Consider the following 21,798-nt stretch of genomic DNA (forward strand, 5'->3'; position numbering starts at 1 on the left):
TGGACTCTATGCACCTGGACATGCCCTAGGCCTTGGCAGCTGCTTTGCCACACCTAAGGATGTGGGAGGAAGCCATTCCATGCCTGAGGCAGGGGTCCTGCCTGTCTTGAAGTCTGGAGGCCTGTGTTTGGGGACCCACCCCCCACCCCCATGTAAATAAGTACCACTGCAAGTTCATATTTTATTTCCAATAGATCTGCTTTGTTGATTTTTGCATTTTTGTAAAAAAGGAGAAAAGTTTTCACTTAATTCATTGAAAGCCCTTTCGTGCTGAGCCCAAGGGGGGCCTGGGCCAGGGCAGACCCTTTGCAACCCTCTTGAGCCCACCCAACACCCAGAGCTGGGAGCAAGGTCACTTCCCTCTGCCCACTCTGCCCTCCCACCCCCGCTGCATCTCTTTCTGTACAGAATGACTTTTAAAATCGAAGCTAAGACACAATATACACTGGACAGCACACACACACATGCACACGGGCGTCTGCCTAGAATGGGCAGGACGTCAGCTGCACTCGGAGAGCACCAAGGAATGCATACGGAGCCCCTCTTGCCAGGAGGGCAGGGCCTGCGCCCCCTTGGTCCTCAGGCCGCACTCCTCCCCAACAATTGCCCTGCTAGCTGCCAGAGGGAGGGGGCGAACTGCACAGAGGCCACGCCAGAGAGGGGCCAGGGCAGGGACAGCTGAGGGCAGTGCCAGCCTGGCAGGTGGCCCTGGGGCCAGGAAGGCTGTTCCGGGGAGCCCAAGAGGGAAGAACTGAGGGGGACATAACTGGGCCTTGCCCCTCAAGGGGCTTCAAGGGCCCAACTTGGGAGGGGGCTGGCCCTGTAGCTTTGGCCTGCCAGCCCTCGCCATGGTCCCCAGGACTAAATACACATTTGGTAAACATAGGAGCTTGACTGGCGTCAACCCCCAGCACACCCTCAGGCCTCCCTGAGGCCCTCACATCTGGGAACCAGGTCCACCCACCCAGGGGGGCCTGGAGAGACAGGGTGAGCAGGGCCTGCCCTGAAGGCTTCTCCCCTCCCCTTATCCCCTTCCAGCTTCCCACCCTTCCCCACTTAGGCCCCAAGAAGAAGTTAAAAATAGTTAGTTCCTACATAAAAAAGACAGAAACAGATTCTCTGCCAAAAGGCCAGTGGGAGAAGAAGGGACTTTGTCTCTGAGCAGAAAGGGTGGGGAGCGGGTAGGGGAGGACTGCAAAATAGTCTTTTCTTTTAAAAAGTGCTTGGTAAGTCTGTTTTAAAGTGTGTGTCTATATCTATGTACAGATATACACACAGACACTGCATACGCTGGCCACCACGCATACCGGCACACACACAAATGTATACATGTACATAATCATATACATATACATACATACATACATACATACATACATATATATATATATATATATATATATATATAAAGAGTTCTAGGTGAGAGATCTGGGTCCGGCCAGGCCAGGCCAGGCCTGCAAGGTCACGACTGGAGGGTATGGGCCCTGCCGGGTTGGCAGACAGGGCATTCACTGCCCTCAGCACACAGCTCGCACAGCACGGCGTGTTGGCACGGTAGCACCGCCCGAGTCTGCTCCTGACACTTAAGGCATTTCACCGACTGCATGTGGAACACAGCCTGCAGGGAAAGTGAGGTTGTGGTCACCAGCCTGGTCCCAAGTCAAGTAGGGAGTTCCCTTGACTCTCACTTGCCCCATGGGAGGAGGAAACTGAGGCCCAGAGCTCAACAGTTGCTTATAGGACGCTGCTGGCAAGCAGGAGCAGGGTGAGAGCTTGGGCCGCTCAGCTCAGGCTCTGCCCACCACTCTGAGTGGATCTGACTGGGGCCAGGGAGCAGGCTGGGGCTGCAGCCTCTGTGCCTTGGGCCTTCTCCTAACAGACATTAATGCCTCTTGACTCACTTTATCTCTTAGTGACTCTAGGCCCCCCAAGTGAGAAAAATGAAGCCTAGAGAGGACTGTGACATGCCAAGGGGCCTGGTTGCTGAAACCTACTGCCAGCTCTTTCCACAAGGGCACATGGCTGATGCGGACCCAACGGGGCATCTAGCAATGCAGACAGGAAAGCCCTCACTGCTGATATGTGGAGAGCTACAAGAGGATGCCACTCAGGGCCCAGACACATGAATGCAGCTTAGGTCAAGAATACTAGGAACGGGGGGGGGGGGGGCTGGGGATGTGGCTCAAGCGGTAGCGCGCTCGCCTGGCATGCGTGCGGCCCGGGTTCGATCCTCAGCACCATATACCAACAAAGAAGTTGTGTCCGCCGAGAACTAAAAAATAAATATTAAAAAATTCTATCTCTCTCTCTCCTCTGTCTTAAAAAAAAAAAAAATGAATACTAGGAACGGGCATTGCTGCCCATGCTGGCTTAGTGGTGGGCAGAGGCTCTCAGAAGATTGGCTGTCCCTGGAGCAACTGGACTGGATCAAGGGTCCCAACACTGGCTGAAGCCATGGTGTGCACCCAGTGCTCCCTAACCTCCAAGGCTGACCTTGTCTACTTGTTCCAGATGGGCCCGCAGCTGCTTCTGGAGGGAGTAGAGAGTAGAGAGTGAGAGTGCCTCCAGGTCAGGGAAGGTGGGCAGGGCCTGGGGGTCAGGCCCTGCATGCAGCCGCTCTAGTTCTTCCTGGAGCTTCTTCACCTGCACCTCCAGCGCATCCCGCTGTTCCCGAGCCAGCTCGCATTCAGCACCTGCCGCACTGGCCCGCTCGCCGGCCTCCTCTGCCTCCTTCTTCCAGGCATCACAAGCCTGTGGGCCCAACACGCAGCGCCTCATCACGATGGCCCCCTGCCCCTGCCCCCCTGCCCCCCCAGAGAGCATCTCTGGGAGCCTGTGTGGGCCACTCTGGCTGTAGGGCCTGCTGGAAAGCTGGGCCTGCTGTCTGGGGAGGGGGCAGGGAGGAGGCTGACGCTGCCTGCAGAGGAGAGAGGTTTCAGGACCTGCAGGAGACCCTCTTTCCACGGGCAGGGCCTAGCATGGCAGGGCTCACACCCTGCCAGAACTCCCAAGGGCAGTTAGGCCCTCTGTCCAGCCACAGCCTATCTCAGAACCTAGGACCCTGGAGCCCTGGGAGTTGGGTCTTCCAGGAAGGAGCAGGTGGCTCTGCGGCTAGATGACACAAATAGCTCTCAAAGGAAAATCCAGGCTTGTGGCACTAGCCACCCCAGTGACCCAACTGGCAGGGTCAGTCCTCCACAGGGAGAGAGGGCCAACAAGTTTCTGTTCTCTTCTTTGGGTCCCAGGTTCCCCCCACCCCCATGCCTGCTCTGGGTACGCTGGGCTTAGGCTGGATGCCACCAGGCATTAGGGATGGCAGGTAGTGTGGGGCTAGTACCTGCTTGGCCTGCTTCCAGGACTCTTCCCACTGCTTGATGGTCCCGTTGGCTTCATCTAGCTCTTGCCGAAGCCGGGCCAGCTCAGCAGCCCCTGGCCCTGATAGGAAGGCAGGGGAAGTCCCTGGGGAGAAGCTTCCAGAGGCAAAGTGCTCCCAGATGCTGCTGTTCATTCCATTCAGACCTGCCCCAGGAAGGGGAGGAACATCAGCTGTGGAGGGCTTGGGCCTGGCCACCCCTGCCTGGGAGTTTCTAGGGCTGGTTGGACACTGGGTGGGCATGTGAGACTCTAGTCATGTCAAGCCAGGGTGTTTTGCAAACACGGGTCAGTAGGCTGTAAAGGTGCCCTGGACTGAGTTACAGACCTAGACCTCAGTGCTTCCTGTTCCTTAATGGCTCTTCTTATGAGTCTTAGTGTTTTCATCTGTACCTTGGATCCCATCACTAGCCTGACTAGGGGCTCAGGAAGTATTACAAGGGAGGGCATTGTGAAGGCCCCTACTGGTGACAACTGGTAGTGATGACATCACTAGAAATCTAAAAGGCTAGAGCTCAGAGAGCTTTCTTGTACCTAGTGTGAGGCCTGAGAGGGTCCTGGATGACAAGATCAGGAGGAAGAGATATGGGAAAAGAGCCACTGGACAGCACCTTATGTGATAAAAGGGCTGGAGCAGGAGAAGCCAGGGAGCCTTGGCCTCTTTGTTTTACAGAGGACAATGAGACAGGATGTGCTATAAGAATCTCAGAAATCTGGGTGTAGTGGTGCACACCTGTAGTCCCAGCTACTTGGGAGACTGAGGTAGGAGTATCACAAGTTTAAGATCATCCTCAGCAACTTAGCGAGACCCTGCCTCAACATAAAGAGAGAAAAATGAAGGGATTTGGCTTAGTGGTTAAGTGTCCCTGGGTTCAATCCCTGGTACCCATAAATAAATGAATGAATAAATAAATAAAATGTGCTGAGGATGTTGCTGTTCAGTGGTAGAGCACTCTTGGGTTCAATCACCAGTTTAAAAAAAAAAAGATCATACAAATGGTGAGTGGTGTCTGCTCTTCCCTGTAGGCAAAGCTGCCACCCACCTGCCAACTCATTCAACTAACAGTAGGGCAGTAATACCTCCTGCCCTGCTCTTTGGCCCCCAGGGCACCCCTTGCTTCCTGGCAGACTCATCTTCATCTCTGGCTTCCTTTAGCCCACACATATTATCCTTTCCCACTAATCTAGCCAAGATGTTCTAGAACCAGATTTCAGACATTCTGTCCTCAGAGCAATACAAATGATTGATACAAGAAGATGTTTTCCTGTGGAGCTTCTGCAGTGTGCACTGTCTGTGAACCTGGGTCCTCTGGATGAGTGCACTGACATGACTGGCCCAGCCTGCCCGCACCTCTCGGGTAGGTGGCATCTACTCTGTTGGAGAGGAGCCACTTCCTCAGAAAGTGTACTCAACTGCTCTGTACACATAAGGCCCTTTTGGGATCCCAATGTCTGCACTTCTGCCTCCTGCCCTGGTGCCAGAGACCACTGGGTTGACTGCTCAATATGACTAAATTGGTGAAAACACATGTGGGCCCATAGGCAGGGCTATATCAAGATGCCTCTGCAACATGGGCAAACCAGAAACATGACCCGGTGGTGGACATAATCCACCCCAGAGAACCTCTTCTAAACTGGGAAGGTACTAGGAAAATCCCTGGAATGAGAGGAAGTCCCCACAGCTGATCAGAATTTTTTTTTCTCTTTTTGTGGTTTTGGGAATGGAACCCAGGGCCTTGTAAATACGAGGCAAATGTTTTTTATATTCCTGAGCTACAAATTAGAACTTCAAAGGGCTCTCTGACTGACAGAAGGTCCTGCCCCTCAGAGGAGGGCAGTCCTGGCCAAGGAATACCTGCTGGGGAAGTGGCTGTGGGAGAGGCTACTGCTGCTCACTGAGAGGCACCCAAGCTGGGGATTAAGTGTTTTATGCCCATTACCTCAGTGAACATTCCTATAGCCCCACAGGAGACCAGACCCTGGCCACTGAACCTGGAGGGTCTTTGAGGGCCCCAGTGCCCAATATTTTAATAATGCTGGGCTGGGCAAATAGCCCACTGGGCTAGCTCTGGGGCTCCCTGTACCTTTGCCTAGAAGAGCACCCTGACCTTGGGGTGGGTCTGTGTCACATTCTCCCTTGGTCTCCTGTGACCCTGGTGTGAATGTCTTCTGGGAGCTCTGGATGACTAGGGGGAAAAAACTGATTAATTTATTTCTCTGTGACATTGGGGATCAAAGCCAGAACTCATGAGTACTAGGCAAGCATTCCACCACTAAGCTAAACCCCTCGTCCTTATTTGTTTGTTTTTCACCAGGCAAAACCACACTGAAAACTAGACGTTGGCTCTGGTGATTCCGAGACCACTACTGTTTGCTGCACTAGCCTGTCCTGGTACCTCTTTAAGGCAGAGGCTGAATCACTTGCCCAGGATCATAGAGTGGTAGAGCCTTACAGTCTAAAGACCCTGCTCTGGGACTGGGGGTTGTAGTTCAGTGGTAGAGTACTTGCTTAGCACATGTAAAGCACTAGGGGGTTCAATCCCCAGTGCTACATAAAAATAAATAAATAGGGCTAGGGATGTGGTTCAAGCGGTAGCACGCTTGCCTGGCATGCGTGGGGCGCTGGGTTCTATCCTCAACATCACATAAAAATAAAGTAATGTGCCAACCTAAAAAATAAATAAATAAATAAAAATTAAAAAATAAATAAAAGGGAGCCGGGTGCAGTGGTGCATGCCTGTAATCCCAGCAGCTTGGGAGGCCGAGACAGGAGAATCTGGAGGTAAATGCCAGCCTCAGCAAAAGCGAGCCACTAAGCAACTCAGTGAGACACTTAAAATATAATATAGGGGGCCGGGGTTATGGTTCAGTGGTAGAGCACTTGCCTAGCAAACATGAGGCACTGGGTTCAATCCCCAGAACCACATAAAAAATACTAAATAAAGATACTGTGTCCATCTACAACTAAAAAAAGTTAGAAAAAAAAAATACAATATAGGGCTGGGATGTGGCTCAGTGGTTGAGAGCCCTTGAGTTCAATCCCCAGTACCCCCAAAAAAAGGTCTAAAAAAGTAAAACAAATAAAAAACACTTCTCTGACCTCTAGCTTGGGTGATGTGCCAAGCAAAGAGTGGCCAAAAGCACGTTCTAAAAATTCTTGCCCTAGTCCCCTCTTACCTAAAGATCCATGTGATGCTGAGGTCCCCAAAAATGTGTTTTCTGACTGGCTCAGGTGACCCTGGGGTTGCTGTAGAAAATGTGAAGAGAGGCTGACAGGAGGAGAGGGGGACGCAGAGTGGAAGGAGGTAGAGCTGCCCAGGGAGCCAGGGATATTCACGGGTGCAGAACTCTGCAGCAAACTGCCACCTATAAGAGGAGCCCCGAAGGGCGGGCTGGGTGAGGGCCAGGCAAGCCATATGGGCCACACAGAGCAGGTGGCCTGGGCTAGCTGTGACCGAGGCATCCTCCAGGCCACCCTGCCCACCCAGTGCCCAGTACCGATTGTGATGCTGCTGGGTTGGGGCACTGTGCTATTATCGAAAGTCTTCTCCAGGGCAGCCACCCCAAACTCGTTCAGGTCCAGATCATCCAAGGCAGATTCTAGGGACAGAGAGACCAGGATGTGGGCCTCTCAGGGGCCACAGTCCAGGCTCTAATCCCTACCTGACCCAGACCTCTTCATATCCTGCCCGCCATGTGCCTTTGCTCAGGATCTCCTGGAACACTGACCCTCAATGCCTGCCCTGTCCAGCCCCAGTGTCCTCCTTTCTGAAGTCTTCTTTGACATTTCATGGAGGAATCAAGTTCCAATCCAGGGTCCCTGCCTCTGATGGAGAATGACTTATGATGTTTCAGGATGTGTGTCTCACCCTGAGCTCAGAGGTCTCTGGACTCTCTGTGGCCAGTACATAGTAGGTGATCAACAAATGCCAATACCCACTACTGAAGTGGCCTGGGAGGGAGGATGGGGACAGTTTTCCCTCCTAGAGGCAGAGAACAGCACATCATCATCTCTGTCTCCTCAGTGTTTGCCATGGTACCTGGTAAAAAGCGGGCACCTGTAAATGAGTGATGAAGGAAAGGAGCACAGATGGATGACTGCTTGCTGCTGGGGATGAAACCCAGGACCTGTGTATGCTGAGTGATACCCCAGTCCAGGGTGTCAGTCTAAGGACAGTTGTGCTCATAGTTCACTTCATAGGATACCCAGTAAAAGAATAATTAGGGATAGCATGATCCATATCTTGGGATAAGCCTATCTCTAGCTGCATGAAAAAGCTCCAAGAGCTAAGTCTTGGGCATATATTTGGAACTTATTTTCCCTTCAGCTTGAAGGGCCCAAGTGTCCTTCTGACTCTACCAAGCCAGATATCTAAGGTAACTAGTGTGCTGATCTGAACTCACTTCAGAGACCTTATGTCTCTGACTCCAGGCCTAGAACTGGGCTTGCAAACAGACCCAGCCTAATTACCTATGACCGATTCTACCGTGTCACTGGTGGGATAGAAGGGCAGAGCGTTTGCATTCATGCCAGGGGTGCTGCTGGTGCCTGCAGGGCTGGGGGGTGTGGCTGCCAGGCTGGAGGTGATACTGGAAGAGATGCTTGAGGTCAGAGGGCTGCCCACAGGGAGGATGCCCAGCACGTCCTGCAACGAGAGTGAGGAGAGGCAATGGGATGCCTGCCTGTAGAGGCAATAGCCAGGGGCTAGGACAGGCCAGCAGGGGCACAGGGAAGTGGCTCCTCCCAGCTCTTAGCTGGCCTCCCCAGGCTCAGGCAAGTTGTATCCCCCAGCTTGTTAGGAGGCTGGAAGTAGAAGAATGTGGCCTGGAGGCTGCAAGCCCCCAGTCAGGGGAGGAGTAGGTGCCATTCATAGTAAGGTTTACACTCCCTTAAAATTCCACCCGATGGATGGATCTGTCTAGAAGGGGAGGGACTCCAGACCTGAGCCTCATCTTCTCTGAATTTGAGGCTGGGCCTACCTTATTTCTACCCTAGCTTGTGGGGACAGCAGTGTTCTCACTCCCAGCAGCCTGCTAGGGTTCTGGGCCTGTTCTGTCCATGGCAGGTACCAGAAGGGAAAATGGAGGTTGAGAATTCTGTACCTGTTTGGGCTGAAGCAGAGGCTGCTCTTGACTCCTGGGCTCTAGTGAATGGGGCTTCAGTTTGGTCTAAGAGAGAAAAGTCAGGGAACAGGAGGTAAATGTGGTGGCAGGGAGCTCAGAGTCCAGGAGTACACCTGACCCCACTATGACCACCAGGGGCAAGTGGCGATGGCAGATTCTTGTTACTTACCATGTATCCCTTTAACATCCCCCCCACCCCGCCCCAATACACACATTCCTTCCATTATTCTAAGCTGGGAGCTGCCCCTCTCCACCCAGATAAGCCCAGGTTTCTCTCTAGGTCCAGTCAGAGACCCACCACTGTCCCACCCTCAGGCCCTGCCATAGCAGGAAAAGGACTGAGCTCTGATGGAATTCCTACTCCTTTACTGACTAGCTCTGTGGCCCTAGAGAAGCTGCACAGTCTTTAAAGCCTTCCTGTCCTTGGTTGGGAATCGACATTACTCACTCTTTTTTTTTTTTTTTTTAATTTTTTACTATTTATTTTTTAGTTTTCAGCAGACACAACATCTTTGTATGTGGTGCTGAGGATCGAACCCAGGCCGCACGCATGCCAGGCGAGCGCGCTACCACTTGAACCATATCCCCAGCCCCATTACTCACTCTTATTGGTTCTGAAAAGGCTGAGGTCAGAGAATCCTACCTCCCAAGCATCCTTCCCAGAGTGTGGCCAGGCCTCTCCTCAAAGTTTCCCTCAACTCAGGCAGGAGAAGGCCAAGCTCACTGGGCTTAAGTATCCTGTCACCCTGCTTATCCCTTACCTGGCATTTGAAAGTTTTCAGGTACTCGGCTCCCACCTGGTCTTCCCTCTCGAAGCCAGGAGCTTTCTTGTAGCTGCCAGGGGCTAGGCCAGCCTCCCCAGGAAAGACGAGACCCTCCAGGTTTGGTGGCTTCCTACCAGGGCCCGGTGGGGAGCCACACAGGTTGGATGGGCTGCCCAGGCTGCTGCTCCTGCAGAGGAGCTGCAGAGGATGGGGAACTGGTGGGCATGATGCAGGCTGGGGACATGGTCCACCCTTCATCCCCACCTCAAAGTCAGTCTTCAGCAAGGGCTCAGTTCCATTTCCATCTGCCAACAGGCAGCAATAAGTACTCAAAAACCCTGAGCCTCATGGGGGACTTGGAGGGGAGGAGTGACAGAAGGCTCTGTCTCAGCCCTATCCAAGCTAATCAGCACCAAGGCTGTGCTGCCCCACTTTGACAGGACCCTGGGACAGAAAAGGCAGAACCATTTGTCCAGAGGACAAATATCAGGGTCTCCTCCCAAGCACAGGCTTGGGGAGCATGAGAGGCAGGAATGGCTCCTGGGCAGGCACAGTGCCCACCCATTCCCCAGGACAGGCACGTACAGCGCTGAGGTCGGGGGCATGCGGGCTGGAGGGGCTCACAGGCACCGAGTCTCCAGCAGCAGATGGCATGTACAAGATGGGACCTGGCTGGGTGGGGCTGGACACAGCTGAGGAAGGCTGCAGGTCGTCACTTAGGGGTGGCTCTGTAAAAGAAGGACAGGGGTCAGCAGGCTACTGAGCTAGCTCAGTCCCATGCTATCTTCTTCTTCTTTTAATAATTTTTTTTAGTTGTCAATGGACTTTACTTTTTTTATATGCTATGATTAGAACTGAACCCAGTGGCTCACACATACTAGGCATTCCACCACTGAACCTCAACCCCAGCCTGCATGCTATCTTCTGCATCTCCCTGCACCTAAGAAGAAGGTTCCTATGTCATTTCCATCGAGACTGAGTCTTCTGCACTTGCTATGTGACAGATATGGTGCCAGCACTTTGCATTAACTGTGAAGCTCTATAGTGACCACAAAACACAGGATTATTAATTTCTTCACTTTATAGATAAGGAAACTGAGCTAAATCTACCAAGGTGATAGAGCTAAGAACTGAGATGTGATTCTTCCTATTCAGCACTTCTCTTTGGTATAGATCAGCAGGCACTCTATCACTGAAAAAACTTATTATTTTTTTTTAAGTCCTGGGGATGGAACCTAGAGTCTCATGCATGCTCAGCAGGCACTCTACCACTGAGCTATACATTCCCAGCCCCTCTCTGTAGTATCTCAATTGCAGTCTCAATAGGGACCATCTCTGCACTCCAAATATGCTTCTCTCTCCCAAGGGCCTTGGTTTATTCTTCACTCTTAATATTTTTAGGTGTAGATGGACACAACACAATGCCTTTATTTTTATGTGGTGTTGAGGATCGAACCCGGAGTGCTAGGAGTGCTCTACCGCTGAGCCACAATTCCAGCCCAATATTCTTCACTCTTAACAGGGCTGTCACCCCTTGCTTCCTCTCTGAGACTGGAGTGGTGGCCTGGAGTAAAACGTATCTGTGCTGTCCCACACACAGCCACAAGGCACCTGTAGCTACAGCTACTGAGCACTTGAAATGGGTTGGTCAGATCTGAAATGTACTGCAAGTATTAAAATATATATCAGGTGCTAGTTGGGAGGCTGAGGCAGGAAAGGCCATTCTGGACAACTCAGAGAGACCCTGTTTCAAAATAAAGATGGCTGGGTTGTAGCTCGGTGGTGGAGCGCTTGCCTCAAACGTGTGGAGCCCTGGGTTCGATCCTCAGCACCACATAAAAATAAAGACATTTTGACAATCTACAACAACAAAATAAACAAACAAATAAATAAATAGAGGATGCCAGGCACAGAAGTGCATAAATCCCAGTAGCTCTGAAGGCTGAGGCAGCGGAATTGCAAGTTTAAGGCCAGCCTCAACAACTTAGCAAGTTACAGCAACTTAAAGAGACCCTATCTTAAAAAAATAAAAATAAAAATGGGTGCAGATGTATCTCAGTGGTAAAATATCTCTGGGTTCAATTCCCAGTTAGGAAAAAAAAGAGCAGGAGATGGTGATAGAGCACCCCTGGGTTTAATCTCTAATATGGCCAAAAAGTAAATAAATAGGGGCTGGGGTTGTGGCTCAGTAGCAGAGTGCTTGCCTCAAATGTGAGGCACCGGGCTCGATCCTTAGCACCACATACAAATAAATAAACAAAATAAAGATATTGTGGCCATTCCATCTATAACTAAACAATAATTTTAAAAAGATATTAAAAAGAGGATTGTGGCTCAGTGGTAGAGTGCTTGCCTCATGTGTGAGGCACTGGATTCAATTCTCAGCACCACATATAAACAAATGAATAAAATAAAGGTCTATCAACACTAAAATAAATATTAAAAAAAAAATATTAAGGGCTGGGGATGTGGCTCAAGCGGTAGCACGCTCGCCTGGCATGCATGAGGCCCGGGTTTGATCCTCAGCACCACATACAAACAAAGATGTTGTCTGCCGAGAACTAAATATTAAAAAATAAATAAATAAATTAAAAAATAAAAAGGCGCATGGGTCTGGAGATGTGGCTCGAGTGGTAGCACGCTCGCCTGGCGTGCGTGTGGCCCGGGATCGATCCTCAGCACCACATAAAAATTAAGATGTTGTGTCCGCCGAAAACTAAAAAATAAATATTAAAAATTCTCTCTCTCTTTAAAATAAATAAATAAATAAACAAGCAAATAAATAAATAAATAAAAAGGCGCTAGGGTTGTGGCTCAGCGGTAGAGCACTCACCTAGCACATGTAAGAGGCGCTGGGTTTAATCCTCAGGACCATATAAACATAAATAAAGGTATTGTGTCCAACTGCAACTAAAAATAAAAATAAAATAAAATAAAATAAATAGAATAAAAATCAGAAGTCCAAGACTTAGTAAAAAAAAAAAAATTTTTTTATTTCTTGATTGAACTCACCAGGGGTGCTTTACCACTGAGGTACATCCCCAGCCCTTTTAAACTTTTATTTTAAGACAGGGTCTTTCTAAGTTGCTGAGCCTGGCCTCGAATTTATAATTCTCCTGTCTCAGCCTCCAGAGTGGCTGGGATTACACATATATACCACCACACTTGGCAAAAAGTAAAATATCTTGATTCATTTTTTATATTGATTACCTATTAAAAAGGCAACATTTTGTGTCAGGCAACCTAAAAATGTTAAAATCAATTTAACCTGTTTTCTTTGCTTATCTTAGTATGTTACTCAGAACTTTTAAATGACATACAGGGCCACATTATACTCAGATTGGGTAGCTTTGTTCTACAGGACTGAGCACAGCTCAGTAGAGAAGAGATTCAAGTTCCACTAATGATGTCTGTCATGGGTGACATGGGGTGGCTGGTGAAACCTGCCAACTTGGATATGGGAAACATAGTACCTTACTTTTCCTAGGACTGCTAGTACCAACCAAGGGGGTGGTTCCTATAGTCTCTGTCTCATGACCTAGGAAGTTCCAGGTTTTAAGGCCAGTTCCAGAAGGGCAAGGTAATGGGACTTTCGGTGGGAACAGGGCCTGCTGCTGGCAGATAAGGACTCCTGTGCATGGCCTGCTGCCAGGTGCTGGTCCTTTGCCTGAGCCTGAGCAGAGGGTTAGAGGAGGGGAGGAAAGAGAGGGTACTGCCCAGGGCAATGGGAACAGCATACGTTCTACATGAGCAAAGGCGCAGAAAGGTCCTCGGGGACAGCTCCCCGACTGCTGCATGTCATTGCACTTGGTGGATTTGTAGATCTGGAAGAGACAAAGCAGAGCAGAGACCAGTCACATTCAGCCAAGAGTAAAAGGCAGGCTCCCCCTCCTTGAATAGGATAGACTAGCTTGGGCCTCTCTCCACCAATCTCTTACTCAAACTCCTGCACCTAGAAGTACAGCCCTCTGTCACCCCCACTGCCACCAATGTCCTCCTTGGTCCATCCAGCCTCATGAAGGCACTGGCTCTACTCCTGATCTTGACCAGGGCTATGCTTTTAAGTATGCCAACACCTGAAGCAGCACACAGCCACTCCCAATGTGCCCTCTGCCTGGGTACCCTGGGTTGTGGTCTGTACTGGCCCTAACCTCCCATTCTGCTGTCTACAGCAACATGAGGTCATCTCTGTCTCAGTGTCTCCCTCAAGGTGTCCTGGCTTCCATGGACCCAATGGGAGGGACAGCATGTGCCTCTTTGTTACATAAGACATAGGAACAGGGCTGGGTTGTGGCTCAGTGGTAGAGCACTGATCTCTCACATGTGAGACCCTGGATTCGATCCTCAGCAACATATAAAAATAAACAAACAATATAAAGATATTGTGCCCATATATAACTAAAAAAAAAAAAAAAAAAAAAAAAAAGACATAGGAACAGGGCTGGTGTAGCACAGTGGCAGAGCACTTGCCTGGCATGTGCAAGGCCCTGGGTTTGATCCTTAGCACCATCTACACACAAAATAAAGGCATTCTGTTCATCTATAACTATAAAAAAATTTTAAAAAAATAAAGTAAATCTAAAAAAAACAAAAGCAAAAACATAGGAACACTGACAAGGCCCAGGTGGGCAGGGGAACTGTGTTAGGGAGTTGCTGTCTCCTATGCTCTGACCTGGGACAAGACAGCTAGAAGGGGCTTTTTCATTTTTTAAATCCTAGTGTCACTGGATTATAATCACAATGAGTGGCATAAAACCCAGAATGGCTAGGCCATCATACTTAGCCCATATGCCCCCTGTCAAGCAACCTCAGAAACAAACTGAAGTAGAAATCTGTAACAGGTGGATGGGCTCAGAACAAGAGAAGCAGCATCCTCAGGAGTCAGGCTTTTGCAGGCTCTGCCTGAGGATCCCTCTTTCAGGTTGGTACCAGCAGCTGCCTTCACCCTCTTTTGTCTCTTTCCTGGCTTCTGAAGGGATATGCTAACAATCCATGGTCCCTCAAAAGACTTCAGTCCCCAGCCTAAGGACACACCTCTGGGTGGAACTGCTGCTCTGTGCGGGTATGGCAATACTGGCAGGCATCTCCGTTCTCACACTTGCCGGGATCTCCCCACTCATCCCCATGTTTGACATTTGGACAAGGAGACGACCTGGTCCGACAAAGGAAGGGTCAGATGGAGGAAAAAGATGATGAGAACCGGGCCTAGAAGGTGCCATTTGGATACCTGCTCTGGGCCCCTCTGGTATCCCTGCCTTACAGGGGCAGGTGCAGAAATGGAAAAGACCAACTGCAGAGTGAAGGCCTCACTAGTGCCAACAGCCAGGTTGATCCTCCAGCCCAGACTGGCTGCATCACCAAGGAGGGCCCTGTATGCTCCCCTTGGCTAGGAGCTGAGCCCACACCAGCCTGAGGAGAATTATGCCACAGCCATGACCACACTTCCCATACTGTGGCCTGGCCCTGCTCTAGCTCACACCCTGCAGGCCCAGAAATGGATGGGCCTCAAACTGATCAGGGTTTTTATTCATGCAAGAGCTGGTCTAGGCTCCCACTGTTCAGCCATTCATATTAGTCCCTCCCCTAAATCTGAGTCCTATGACCCTGTAATCCCCAGGACTGGCCTCCCCATCTTCCTGAGAGCCACAGTGGTAGCAGCCTCAGCCATGATCCCTTCCCTGCCACTCCTCCCTCCCGTGGCTGGCCTCCTGGGGCCAAAGGACCTGTATTTGTGCTTCCGGGGGCTCCGCCGCCGGTCCTTGCTGTTGTGGTAGTAGGGACAGGCATAGCCCTGGCGGCACAGCCGCGGGGGCTTCTTGCACGGCTCCGTCTTATAGTTCCCCAGCACATAAGCGGTCTCTGCACAGGGGGCCAGAGGGCAGGGGTCAGGGAGTGGAGCTGGAACACCCAAGAACAGGAGGAGTCGAGTGGAGGGAAGGAAAGGAGAAGCCACTGGGAAAGGGTAGTGGAGCTGAGGTTCCCATGACAGGTATGAGCAGGCACCTCCTTACAGGCCATGGGTACACTGAAGAGGTCAAAGCCAAGGCTGAGAGTCCAATTAGCTAAGCAGGACACTACCCCTCACTGGAGACACTCACAACTCACAGGGCTTAAAGGGCTCCCCTTGAGTGTGGAGAACACATGCACGTGTACTTACATATGTGCATGAAAGCCTGAAGTATCTTGGGAACATGGTGTATCTGGGAAAGTCCCTATAAGTGCCTTTTGAATCGCAGGTATGAGGGATGAGAGGGCAGGGTGGTTCCCAGAAGAGTTGGTAGCTTTGGTTGGAAAAGGTAGTAGGTAATTGTGAATTGAGCTCTTAGGGCAGCTATGGGCAGCAAAGGGGAGGGGGAAGAAGTCTTGCTAGAGGGAGCATGGCCACTTGTGTGGCGCCTATACCTTGCCAGCGAGGCTCCTCACTGAGGATTTTTTCTATCATTGCATGGCTTGCAGCCCCAGAAGACTGGCCTTCTATGCTGCTCTCTACTGTGGTCTGGCCATTCTGCAAGGCTTCCATGGCCTGGAGCTCCCTGGAAGAGGAAAAGAGAGGGTTGGGAAGCGGCATGAGAGCAGGAAACAGTACCATCCATTCTTTACAGTCACCACAAGTAGCCACCAGCCCCAGACCCCAGACCAGTACCTAGCCCACCTGATGTCATAGACAGGGGAGCGGAGGTCATGGGGCCCGTGGGCAAAAGCACAGTGCAGGCCGTTCTTGGTGCAGTTGCCTTTTGAGTCGGTCTCGTGAATGCAGATTCCAGTTTTATAGTAACGAAGGTGGTACCTGCGCTCAGTGTCTCCTGTGGTCCTGTGCAGGAATGGGCACCTGGAACACAGTAGCAGAAGTTACTCAGCTTTGCCCTTTGCAGCCTGGGCTGCTTTCCTCGACCCTACCCTTCCCCCAACCATTGAAATGTTGCCCCATGACTCAGAGGGGCAGTGACAGTTGCTCAAGGAGAAAGGCAACGATGAGCTCTCCTGCTACCATGGCTCCACCACTTGAGTGCTATGGCCTGGATGGTCCAATAGACCTGGTGTCCCTAAGCTGCCTGCAGAACAAACACCATCCAGACTAGGGAATCTCAGAGAAATAATCAATCTTTGAGGCAGCCCCTCACATCCTGAGTGCTTCAATAGGCCCAGAAGAGGGACAGCAAGCCTCCGACCTTTGTGAGAAAGACTGAGAGGCAGGGATGGTATGGTAGGCTGTATCCCCCTGGTGCCTCCCATCAGTCTCTGCAAGTTGAGACACGACAAAGCATGGCCAGTGAATATTCCCTTTGGGGATATATTTGTCATTACTAATAACTTTCTTTTTCAATAAGAGGGATCAAACCCAAGGGTGCTCTACCAATGAACTACATCCCCAGGTCTCACTAAGTTGCTAAGGCTGGCTTCAAACTTGTGATCCTCCTGTTTTAGTTTCCTGAGTGGCTTGGAGTGTAATCACGTGCCACCGTGCCTGGCTAGCAGTGTATTGTTCCTTTAGAGAAATCCGTGGAATGTTTAGGGTAAACAAATCAGGGAACTAGAGAGGCTCTCTAAACTGCCAGCCCTCATGAGAACTGTGCAAGATGTAGTGGGTGGTGGAGGGATAGGGAGAAGGTCTGTGAGATCTGCAGGGGAGGATGAAAGAAGACACTGGGAGCTACCTGGGTTCAAATGTGGCCCCTCAGGCCTATGGAAGATAGACCTATTTTGGATTTCTGTAAAGTAGGAAAAGAAAAACAGAAAGTTCCCCATCCCCTATACCCTCAGGATGGCAGAGTCTGAGCCCAGGTTTAAGATACAAAAAGTCAGGCTGGGTCCAGATAATTCTTCCCAAAGTAGCCTCTGACTGGTGTTATAGAATCTGCCTGGCCTAGTCTTAGGGCAGCTGACTGATGAGATCTGGAGCTCCTCTGAGGGTAGGCTGGGCACTCACTCGTCGCCCTCTGGACAGAGGCCTGTTGCCTCGTCGTACTTGGTGCAGTAGACGTCAGGACTATAGTTGAAGGTGCCGTCACGACGGCGAATGGACCGGCGGCGCCGCTGGTTCACGAAGTGCCAGTGGAAACAGGTGTAGGGCCGATGCTGCGTACATTTGTGTTGCACAAAGAGTGGGCACTGCTCCGTACGGAACTCCTTCAGGTACCTGTAGAGAGAGACTGTGTGCAACAGGCCGGAAGCAAAGAGTGCTTCCCAAAAGAAGTTAGCCGAGTCCCCTGAGGGCCCTGCTCTGGGGTGCCAGTTTCATTAGCACACACCAGAAGAGGCCCAAGGCTGAGGTTGGACTTCAGCGTTTGGATCTGTTCCAACATCCAGGTCCCGAGTCAGCCTGAAAAGCAGGAACCATAGGCCACAGGGCCCTTTGGCAGTTAGCTGGCTGTGATCCTGAGTAGCAGCTTGGGGAGCCCTCCCCAAAATTTCCCAGGTTGAGTCACCAATCATAAGAAAGGGCTATACAAGAGAACTGTGGCAGCCTCTTCCACACTTCCTGCAGGTCCCTGCTGCCCACACCAATTTGCCAATTCCTGGAAGCCTCCCCTGTTCCACCAGCAGGGCTGGTTTTAGGCACTAAGGGGAAGAATCTGCAGAAAAGCACATAGAGAAGGACAGCTTTGGAACTGAAAGCCCAGATCAGAAGATGTCCCTCTGGACTACTGATTACTGTCCCAGAGATGTCTGCTGGCACTGGCTGGGTAGGTGTTTACGAAAAAGCTCACAGTGGCATTCTAAAGATACCCTCTCTCTCAGTCTGGCCTGTCCCTAGTAATCTGACAAAGGAGGACCTGCAGCAGCTGAGGTCATGTACATCCTTGAGATTTATGGGCTGTCTGTCCACCTGGGTTCCTAGCACTTCATATAATTCTCCTCTGCCCAGTGTGTAAGACACCACCAAATCTCTCCCACAACCTACCCAGTGGAGGAACCCAGACCCACTTACCCACTTACAGAAAATACTGTTCTTCTGTGTTCTTGTTCATTACCTATGATCAGGTTGGGTTTTTCTTAGACTAGGGACCTTGTGAGGGGGTGATGAGTGTTGTTCCTGTTATTTATTCTCTCATGTCTAACAGGCCACATGTCTAAATGCTTTGAGAGAGGGCATTTGGTGCCAGTGAGGAAGATGGTTGCAGAAGACTCAGAGGATGTGTGCAGAAGGGACTGTGGCAGGAAGAACAGCCTCATAGGAATCTATTGCTTGGGCTCTGAGCAGAGCCTGGATCTGAAGGGCATGAAACAGCAACTCTTGTCCAGATTCTTGGGGCCTTACTATTCTATCCAGAAGGAAGGGAAGGGTGGGCAGGTCCAGGACTGGGACTAATCAGATAAGTTTTCTGTGCTGGGCACCATGGCATTAACCTGTAACAATCCCATGACTCAGGAGGCCGAGGCAAGAGGATCACAAGTTTGAGGCCAGCCTCAGCAACTTAGCAAGACCCTCAGCAATTTAGCAAGACCCTGTCTAAAAACAGAAAATAAAAAGAACTTGGGCTGAGGATGTGGCTCAAGTGGTAGCGCGCTCGCCTGGCATGCGTGCGGCCCGGGTTCTATCCTCAGCACCACATACAAAGATGTTGTGTCCGACGAAAACTAAAATAAATAAATAAATAAATATTTTAAAAATTCTCTCTATCTCTCTCACTCTCTCTTTAAAAATAAATAAATAAATAAATAAAAGAACTGAGGATGGGGCTGGGGGTATAGCTCAGTGGCAGAGTGCTTGCCTAGCATCTATGAGGCACTGGGTTTGATCCTCAGCTCTGCACATAAATAAATAAAGGTCCATCAACAACTAAAAAAATTTAAAAAGAAAAAAAAATTGGGGATGTAGATCAGAAGTAAAGAGCACCTAGGTTCAATCTCCAATTAAAAAAAAAAAAAAAAAGAACTCTATCCCATGTGAGACAAGTACTCCACTGAGCTACCCTAGTCCAATAGGTTTTCTTTGAAACTAATGAAAAGTACTGAAATTTTTCCCAGTCTTCAAGTGTGAAGTGTCTTATTTCTGTGTCAGGGGGCAGGCGGAGGGGCTTGATGCTCCTAAAGAACACAGATAGCAAAGTAAGAGGTAGTAGAGACTCCAAAGCCCTGCTATTCATTCAGCACATATTTAATGGGCACTTCCTGGGTGTAGGCACAATGGTAAGCAAGGAGGACAATAAGGAGCAGGTTCTTGTCCTTTAGAAAGCTCACATTTTTATGGAACATGCACTCAAGTAAAAGGTGAAACCAATCAAGTGTGGAAAGAGTTATGAGGGCAGTTTGTTCAGGGTGCTTTGGGAACTCAAAAGGAGGATCCTTGACCCAGGCTGCAATGGGAAAGAGTAAGGAAAAGAGCAGAGCTAGTGTATAAAGAATTCAAGAAAGGTGTTTTAGGCAAAGGAAACAGTAGGAGCTCAGAAACTGACTGCTTTCAAGAGTTCCAAGTTCCTCTGTGGAATGTGGGTGAAGCAGAGTAACTGGAAAAGGGAAATGAGATAGAGGTGGGGTGCAGGAGGCAAACTTTAGGAATTTCAGGGGCCCTAGGTATATTCTGAGACACTGGACAGAAATCTGGAAGGTTCCCTAAGGGCCTGATGCACTCCTGGCCCCTATGGCATTTGAATGAAAGGTCTTTCTTCTGTTTCCCTGTCCTTTTGGTAAGACGGAAAAGCTGTGCCCTCATGCTGCATGTAGGTATCAAGTTCTGATCCCGAGTCAAGGCACACGTCCCCAGATTACTATTTCAATTCCTCTCCTGGCAAATACATATTCTTTTTGACTCTTTTGACCCTCTAGGAAACAAATTCAGGAGTTAACAGGTAGAAAACAGGGAAGAGAGGAACTTTCATGAGAGGAAGAAGCTGAACCCAAAGCCAGGAGCAGAGAATGAAGGGGCACTTAGGATTGGCAGATTAAGTACAGGATATCCAGTTAAACTGGAACTTCAGACAAAAGACAAATAATTTTCTAACATAAGTATGTCTCACATATTTCACAAGACATACTTAAGACATGATCTGGTAGCTCAGGAGACTGAGGCAGGAGGACTGCAAATTTAAAGTCAGCTTCAGCAACTTAGCAAGGCCCTGTCTCAAAATAAAATATAAAAAGAGATGAGGATGTGGCTTGATGGTTAAGTGTCCCTGGATTCAATCCCTGATGCTGTTTTAAAAAAAAAAAAAATCTGGGCTGACGACATAGATCAGTGGTAGAGTGCTTTGTCTAGCAAATGTGAGGCCCTGCTCTGGTTATAATTCCTGGCAAAATACACACACCCCCACACACACAAAGGGTGGGGCAAGTGGGTTGGGTTGATCCATTGCTTATCTGAAATTCCAAATCTAGCCGCAGTCTGGTTTTATTGTCGTTTTTGAGACAGGGTCTTGCTATATTGCTCAGGCAGGCCTGAACTCCTAGGACTCAAAGCAATCCTCCTGCCTCAGCCTCCCAAGAAACTGGAACTGCAGGAACACACCACCTTGTCTGCTAACTTCTTATATTTTTACTTATTGTACCCAGTAAAGTCAGTATCAGTGTGCCTGTCAAAGAACAGGACAAGGGAAGAATCTAAGATGTGGTCCCTGATCTTGAGCAGTTTGTACTCCTAAAGAAGAGGTCTTTGGGCTGGGGATGTGGCTCAAGCGGTAGCGCGCTCGCCTGGCATGCATGCGACCTGGGTTCGATCCTCAGCGCCACATACCAACAAAGATGTTGTGTCCGCCAAGAACTAAAAAATATTAAAAATCCTCTCTCTCTCTCTCTCTCTCTCTCCCCCTCTCCCTCTCTCTCTCCTCTCTCACTCTCTCTTAAAAAAAAAAAAAAAAAAAAGAAGAGGTCCCTGATGAGGCTGGGGTTGTGGCTCAGTGGTGGAGGGAGCACTTGCCTAGCATGTGAGGCACTGGGTTCAATCCTCACTACCACCCAAAAATAAATAAACAAGCGCCAGGCGCAGTGACACAAGCCTGTAATCCCAGCAGTTCCAGAGACAGAGAGGAGGATCGCAAGTTGAAAGCCAGTATCAGCAATGGTGAAGCACTAAGCAATTCAGTAAGGCCCTGTTCTCTAAATAAAATACAAAACGGGGCTGCGGATATTGAGTGCCCCTGAGTTCAATCCCTGGTAACAATCAAACAAACAAACAAACAAAAATCCCCAAACAAATAAATAAAAGCTGTTGTGTCCATCTACAACAACAAAAAAAATATTAAACAAGAGGTCCCTGAGGGCAACAGCGACACCTAGGGAGCCTGCTTACTTGCGGCATATGTCACAGTGCCACATGCAATCGGGCTCCACAGGACTTTGTCAGGAGTACCACAGATAAGGACAGACACTGAGGCAACATATTACCTCACTGTAAGCCTCTTTATTTCCATTCCCACTGCCACTGTCCCAGGTCAGTACCTTTTAAAAAACTGGTCTCCTGGTCTCTGGTCTCCCTTGTCCAGTGTGCACTGCACAGTGCCCATTATTCTTCCTAGAGTACAAATTTAATTCTATCATTAAAGCCTTCAGCCCTTTCCAGGATCCACTGAATACACACCAACTATTTAGCCTGAAGTTCCAG

At 49.8% G+C, this 21,798-nt stretch overlaps 1 protein-coding gene across 5 annotated transcripts in view; it reads right to left on the reverse strand.

Moving 5' to 3' along the window:
- Nucleotides 1–167: 167 nt before the first annotated feature.
- The window catches only part of Unk (unk zinc finger), a 39,685-nt gene continuing 18,054 nt past the window's right edge, over nt 168–21,798 (reverse strand). The window contains exons 2-18 of one of the 5 annotated variants that reach the window (XM_078041669.1): nt 21,636–21,708; nt 17,188–17,397; nt 15,904–16,089; nt 15,663–15,793; nt 14,984–15,119; nt 14,295–14,412; nt 13,000–13,084; nt 9,846–9,988; nt 9,258–9,458; nt 8,476–8,541; nt 7,844–8,018; nt 6,871–6,972; nt 6,550–6,738; nt 5,481–5,558; nt 3,338–3,519; nt 2,494–2,751; nt 168–1,618 (exon numbers count right to left, since the gene is read on the reverse strand). In XM_078041669.1, coding sequence (XP_077897795.1) covers nt 1,463–1,618; nt 2,494–2,751; nt 3,338–3,519; nt 5,481–5,558; nt 6,550–6,738; nt 6,871–6,972; nt 7,844–8,018; nt 8,476–8,541; nt 9,258–9,458; nt 9,846–9,988; nt 13,000–13,084; nt 14,295–14,412; nt 14,984–15,119; nt 15,663–15,793; nt 15,904–16,089; nt 17,188–17,397; nt 21,636–21,700 — 2,481 coding nt within the window. In that variant the 5' untranslated portion in view covers nt 21,701–21,708 and the 3' untranslated portion in view covers nt 168–1,462. The remainder of the gene's footprint in view (nt 1,619–2,493; nt 2,752–3,337; nt 3,520–5,480; nt 5,559–6,549; nt 6,739–6,870; nt 6,973–7,843; nt 8,019–8,475; nt 8,542–9,257; nt 9,459–9,845; nt 9,989–12,999; nt 13,085–14,294; nt 14,413–14,983; nt 15,120–15,662; nt 15,794–15,903; nt 16,090–17,187; nt 17,398–21,635; nt 21,709–21,798) is intronic. The other 4 variants (XM_078041666.1, XM_078041668.1, XM_078041670.1 and 1 more) reach the window with 4 other exon arrangements.

This window comes from Ictidomys tridecemlineatus, chromosome 3 (genome assembly GCF_052094955.1).
Source record: "Ictidomys tridecemlineatus isolate mIctTri1 chromosome 3, mIctTri1.hap1, whole genome shotgun sequence".
Taxonomy (NCBI): domain Eukaryota; kingdom Metazoa; phylum Chordata; class Mammalia; order Rodentia; family Sciuridae; genus Ictidomys; species Ictidomys tridecemlineatus.